General features: G+C 54.2%; 1 protein-coding gene across 3 annotated transcripts in view; it reads right to left on the bottom strand.

Annotated features, from left to right (window-relative positions):
• Window positions 1-2382: 2382 nt before the first annotated feature.
• LMO1 (LIM domain only 1) overlaps window positions 2383-6000 on the bottom strand; it is a 41883-nt gene continuing 38265 nt past the window's right edge. For all 3 annotated transcript variants that reach the window (XM_061380492.1, XM_061380493.1, XM_061440879.1), the window contains 2 exons: window positions 4226-4351; window positions 2383-2766 (listed from right to left, as the gene is read on the bottom strand). In XM_061380492.1, the coding sequence (XP_061236476.1) occupies window positions 2661-2766; window positions 4226-4351 (232 nt within the window). In that variant the 3' untranslated portion in view covers window positions 2383-2660. The remainder of the gene's footprint in view (window positions 2767-4225; window positions 4352-6000) is intronic.

Genomic DNA, 6000 nt, shown 5'->3' with positions numbered 1-6000 from the left:
AGTAGCCATTCCAGCCCTAGCTTGGCTGCCCTGCTACAGAGAGACTGGTCCCCTCTCTGACTCACTCTCCTCCCCACCTATTGGTTCTACACCCGAGGAGGCAAGGCCTTGTGTGGCCCCTTCGTGGGGGCAGCTGTGAACTGCTATGGGTCTTCCTGGGCTAAGGGGCTCCTACTCAGGACTTCACGATGTCCAGGATGGTGACCCCAGCTCATGTAAGCACAGCACTTCATGTGTAGATCTCAGCCTTGTGGCTGTCCCAGGAAACAGATCATCTCCATTTCCTGGAGGAGGACAGTGAGACAGAGGTAAGTGGAGCCATGATGCTGGACTTGGAACTTATACCATGTTAGGCTGAGGAAGCATCCTGGCAAGGTCTGCATCAGGCAGAGTGGGGCTGGGGTCATCTTAGAAGGCCGGCTCTGCTCTTGGGGGCTTTCAGAGCCTAGTTGCCTGACTTTTGAGTCAATCTCATTGTGAATGAATTAATTGTTGTGCAACCTAGAGTGTGAGACAAGTTAATTACATAATTACTGCAAAATGACACATTATTTCATGGCTGCAATATGGTAACTCTGTTGGAAACAACTGTAATTGCCCAGAAACTGCATTCGAGTGGCTCCGTTATCTCTTGATAATCATGCAATTAACTTGCATTACAACTTTATCTGTGGCAAACTCCGAAGTTAGGAGTTGGGTTCTTGGGGGTGGGCACAGCCATCCTAGACCTCAGGGCCCAGGGAGGGTCTGGCACTGGGGACTCTGCTACAGTCCAGAGAAATAATTTACTTGTTCATGTTGAGCAAGAAAAATCCCTCATTACGGACTTCAGCCTCCAGTTCACACGCTCAGATCCATTCAGTCTCACATGGTCACATATGGACGACAGCTCCTGGTCTCACCAAACTCACTCAAAAATACCTCCTGCAGCGTCTCTTCTCTCTCATATACATGGATGCAGCTCCTTCACCGAAGGTGTGAGACCCAAAGAGGAGAACTCTTACCCCAAGATCCTTGGCTGTAGCGATCCCTTCCTGTGGACTGGGTCCCTGGCCACAGAATCATAGCTTAGAGACACAACCTCTTCCAAGCACCCCTAAGAGCCCAGGTGTCCTCCCACATCACTCCAGGGGAGAATCAGGCCTTCCTTGGGGCAGGTGATGTGAGGTCACAGTGCAGCCCCCGCTCCATCCAGGCAACAAATCCCTTGTCCAGGAGTAGGCAGAGCTTAAAGCTGTGGGCTGACTTCATCTGGGCTCTGGTCTGTGGCCAGGATAAAAACAGTCCCTGGGGAAGGGGGAGTGAGTGGCCTGATGGTTGGAGGAGCCCATCCATTCGGCCTTCTCTGTTTCGGCTTTGGATCCAAGGAGGCTCTCTCTTTAATACTGCTCAGTGATACCTTTTCAGTTCCAGGCCATGTGCTTGGCACTGTGGCTACAGCCATGGCCTCACTCGGTCACTGGTTGTCTGGCTATCTTCCAGTCTGAGTACCTGCCAGCTACCTGGCTGTCCCTACCTATCTCTGCCGACACACCCACCTACGTGTGTGTCCATCTCTTCTTCTTGTCAGCACACGTATCTGTCTGTGTGGTGCTGACTTGTCTGTCTGACTCTCTGGAGTCATCCCAAACAGTCCTGTGTCTGCTGGAGGAAACGGGCCTGTCCCAGGTCTCCCTGTGGCATTTGTCCTCACCTTGATGTGATCTGTTTGTTTTCTTGGCTTTCCCCCTCGTCCTCAAGGGCACGGACTGTGTCCTATCCATGATTCATCCTCATGTCTGGTACTTGAAGCACAGGGCTGAGACAGAGCGGATTAAGGTTTGCCAACTGAATGAATGAAAACCTCCAGCATGCGTGGGTTGAGTTACAGAGAAACAGGATTTTCTCTCTCACCCAGAGGAGCAGAATGCCAAGACCCAGGCTGTAAGGAAGAGACAGCAAATGCTGTTCATCCCCCTGAAGGTGAAGAGAGGTTTCAGGATTGCGCTCCCATCGTAGGGAGCCTGGGATTTGGGGTCTTACCACGGAGGTAGATCAGAGCTGGGTCCCTGACTGAGCAGTGTAGGGGGGATGTAACACAGGATCCCAGGAAAGGGAAGTTTTCATTTGGGGACCAGGGTATATGGTTGCCAGAGGATGGGGAGTGGACAGTTTAGCTCCCACTTCTGGTTGGGGGGTACTGGGGGTTGTCCCTTCCCCTCCAGCTTTTCTCCGTAAAGCCCACCTGGAACTCCCTTGCCCCACAACAGCACACACTAGAGCCCCCACGTCCTGCTCTAGGGCCCTCCTCCCTGCCAAGAACTGAGGGAGGGCCTTGTTTTACTCCCAAGCTGAGGGGAGGGTCCCCCAGGTCTGTAGTCATGTGATCAATGCAGAGTAACCTCCCCGGAAACATTCATAAGTTTAATCCACGCCAGTAATAAAATCGCATTACATTTCTCATAAAATAAATGTTCCCATTTATATACAGAAGACAGACTGTACAGGCCCAGCCTGGCCCCAGGAGGGGTCACACACAGACGGGCAGCGGCGGAGGGAGGGCCATCCCTCCCATCGAGGACGGAGGAGTTCTCATCGGCAGGAGAGCGGCTGGCCGGCCAGGCGGGTGGGCAGGCGGGTGGATGGACAGACAGACGGGCCTGGAGGCCAGGTGCTGGGCGTTACTGAACGTGGGAGTCAAAGGTGCCATTAAGCTGCCCCTCCTCATAGTCCATCTGACACAAGATCATGTTGTTCTTCAGGAAGAATTTGTCTCCCACACAAAATCTGGAAAATCCAAGCAGGAGAGAGAGGCCATGGTGGGGTCCCAGTGGATGGTAGGAGCTCCAGACAGGACGCCACCCGGCCCAGGAGGAGGACATATGGGCAATGAGGTCCTGGGGAGTCTGAGCTTTCCAGAGAGGATCCCAGAAAGTCCCAAGCAAACCCAGCCAGTCACCCTGGGTCAGCCCAGCCCTTGGCCAGGCCCACAGCCCAAGCCACAGGCTTCCACGACCAGGTCCCTCGTGGGGTGGGGGCAGGGGTGGGCTTGGTGGGAAGGTGTAGAAATGATGCCCAAGAGAGGGAGAAAGAGAGATGGACAAAGAGATAGGAAAGGACCAAGCGAGGAGAGGGAAGGAGAGAGGCAGAGATGGAGAAAGAAGAAGGGATAAAATGGCTGACTTTTCCAACCCTCTGTTCCCCACCCCACCTTAAGGAGATGGCTCAGTGAAGGGCGCTCGTCTTCTAAACAGAATCTGTGGGTTTCCGGGAAGAGGTGACCCTGTCCCACCATCTTCCCTCTAACCTAAAGAAGGCCCTGCCCCTCCCAGTCCTCCTCAAGCACTGGAGGATTCAGCCCTTCCCCCAAAGATGTCCCCGGGGGTCGGGGGTCGGAGGCCTTGAGTGGGACCCCAGGGTCACAGGCCTGGTCCCAGCCAATCCCGCTTCAACCACCAGGTGGCGCTGCAACTTCACTGAGCCCCCCTGGCAGTGGGTCTGCGCATAGCCCCAGACAAACCAGTGTTCCCTGCAGGTCCCCCTGGACCTCAACCTCTGGGAGCATTTGTATGAGCTCTTTCCTAACTTTGGGGGTCCTGAGCAAAGGGCCTTTGGGGGGTTGGCCCCTATTCAGGGCTGAAGGGCTCTGGTTCCTTAGGTCCCCAGGGTCTCCCACAGGGCGGGGCGGGGCACAGAGTAGGGGCCAAAAGACCAGAAAGAAGGCTGGGCTGGAACCAGAATCACAGGAATGAGTGACAGTTCCCCAGGGGTATTTCACTGGCCAGGTCTGGGAACCCCTTCTCACTAGAACGTCCATGCGTGTATCTGCATGTAGCACACAGGGCACAGGACACACACAGGGCTCTTGTGCACATACATTTAAAACACACGTACACAGGCATACTCACCCATCACATGCACACAGCACACACAGACCCGCCTTGTACACAGACATTTAAAAATACAATCATGGACACAACACACAATGTATGCACAGCTCATGCATGGCCCTGTCCATTACGCTTGCACAGAGATGAACTCCACACGAGTACACATGTGACAGTATTAGAGCACACACATTTGGCTAGAGGGCTCAGGCATACATAAAACACACACATGTACATACTTACAACACGCAACAGAACCCGCGCTTGCATGCACGCCTCTATGGCACTCCTGGTCTGTGGCGGCAGGTGTCAGCTAGGGTCTGCTGAGTGTGTTGGGTCTGGTACAGACCAGCACTCACCTCTGGTTGCAGAGCTGGCAGGCAAAGCAGTCGAGGTGATATACGTTGTCTCGGGCCCGCATCACCATCTCAAAGGCTGGAATCAGCTTGCTGCAAGCAGCGCAGTTTCCTGTGGTGCCAAAGAGCCTGCAGAGGGAAGGGTGCAGAGGGCTCAGGCGTCTGTGGGGGGCTGTGGGGGGCAGGGGAGTTGCCTCGACTTGGGGGCCCACCTGCCCTCTACCCCTGTAGTTCAGCAGGTGGGCCCGGGCCAGAAGGAAGACGCACAGATGACAGTGTCTAACTTCTGCTAAGAGAGCAGGCTTCAGAGAAACTGACACAGCACTCAGGAAGGAGCCTGTGGGGACTCGGGAGTTGGTTGATATGCCTGTCCCCTGGCTTCGCTGACAATGAGGGCTCTCACTGGGTCTCTCAAGCACCTGGGGATACCAGAACAGTAGGCTGGGCCCTGAGCAAGGATTCCAGGCTTACACAAGGTCAAACTTGGACACAGTCTGTCAGTCATGGGCTGTGTGTCCTTAAGCAAGTCATTGAGTTTCTCTGAGCCTGATTTATTTCAACTGTAAAATGGGAACTGAAACATAGCCTTCACAGGCTTGTTGTGAAAACTGTAACCTCTTAGCCACAGCTCCTTTAGTGAATGCCTACATAGCATTTGCTATATGCCAGGTGCTAATCTAGGGGCTCTTCAAAGACCAAGTCATTAAATCCTGACAATAACACTATGGGGTAGTCTTTTTCTGCTACTGACTCATGGTGGGACTTGCCTAACTCCCTTGAGCCTCAGTTTACCCTTCTTTAAAATGGGGATGCTGGGCTAGATGATCCTGTTTAAAGATGCTTCTAAAACAGGACTGATGCCAAAAGGAAGTTTCAAGGACATCTGGCACAATGCCTCTTTGGGGCAGGCACCCCTCCTCTTGGCTGCTGATTGCAAAGCTCTAAGGACAGGGACCTCACTCCCTCCCCATGCAGGCCTGCCCTTGACTGGACATTCCAGGGGTATGTGCCAGCCAGGCTCCTCCTCGCTTCCCTTCTGCACAATGGCAGAGTGAGCCCCAAGTGAGGCAAGGGACCAAGAGGCAGGCGGGACGCCCTCTAATCCCTGATTTGTCCAGCTCAAGCTCAGGCGCCTGCAGATGAGCGTAGCTCCATTATTCATCAGCCTGAGTTGCCTGGTGGCTCAGATTAAGGCAGACAAAGGCTGGGCCACAACATCTGCCCGCCAAGGGGGGCCTTTCTGGCCACCAGTCCAATGAGAAGTCACTGCAGAGGGGCAGGTTCTGGACAGCCATTCTCTGGGACTGAGCAACTCAAGGAAGCCCCACAGGCCCCCTGGCCTACTGGCCCAGGTGGCCTCAGAGTCATTCCTGGGCCTCTGCCAGAGCTCAGGAAAATATCTTCAGGCTCCAATAGCTGGCAGGGCCCAGGGTGATTGTGGATGCATTGACCTTATAGATGAGCCCCTCCTGCACTGTGGCCACTCCTGGCCAGGTCAGCTGGTCTGCCATCTCCCCTCAGCCTGGTTGGGTTAGCCCCCAGGTGATGTCCTAAACCTCCAGACTTGGAGGCCGCTTCCAGGTTGCCAAGGGGCGAGTCCCAATGCCTAACCCCTCCTCTTGGCCTCAGCATCTCTCCTCCAGCTCCAGTCTGAGTCACACATCTTGGTTTACCGCACCACTTAAAAAAAAACAAAAACAAAATAAAACCTCCTGCAAAGGCAGAAGGTGTAGGCAGGTAAATCTTAGGCTCTTTGGGTAAGTAGGGGAGCCTCTGCT

The sequence above is a fragment of the Bos javanicus genome, chromosome 15, assembly GCF_032452875.1.
Source record: "Bos javanicus breed banteng chromosome 15, ARS-OSU_banteng_1.0, whole genome shotgun sequence".
Classification (NCBI taxonomy): Eukaryota; Metazoa; Chordata; class Mammalia; order Artiodactyla; family Bovidae; genus Bos; species Bos javanicus.
Note: the sequence above shows the minus strand (reverse complement) of the source record. Positions and strands in the feature narration are given on the sequence as shown.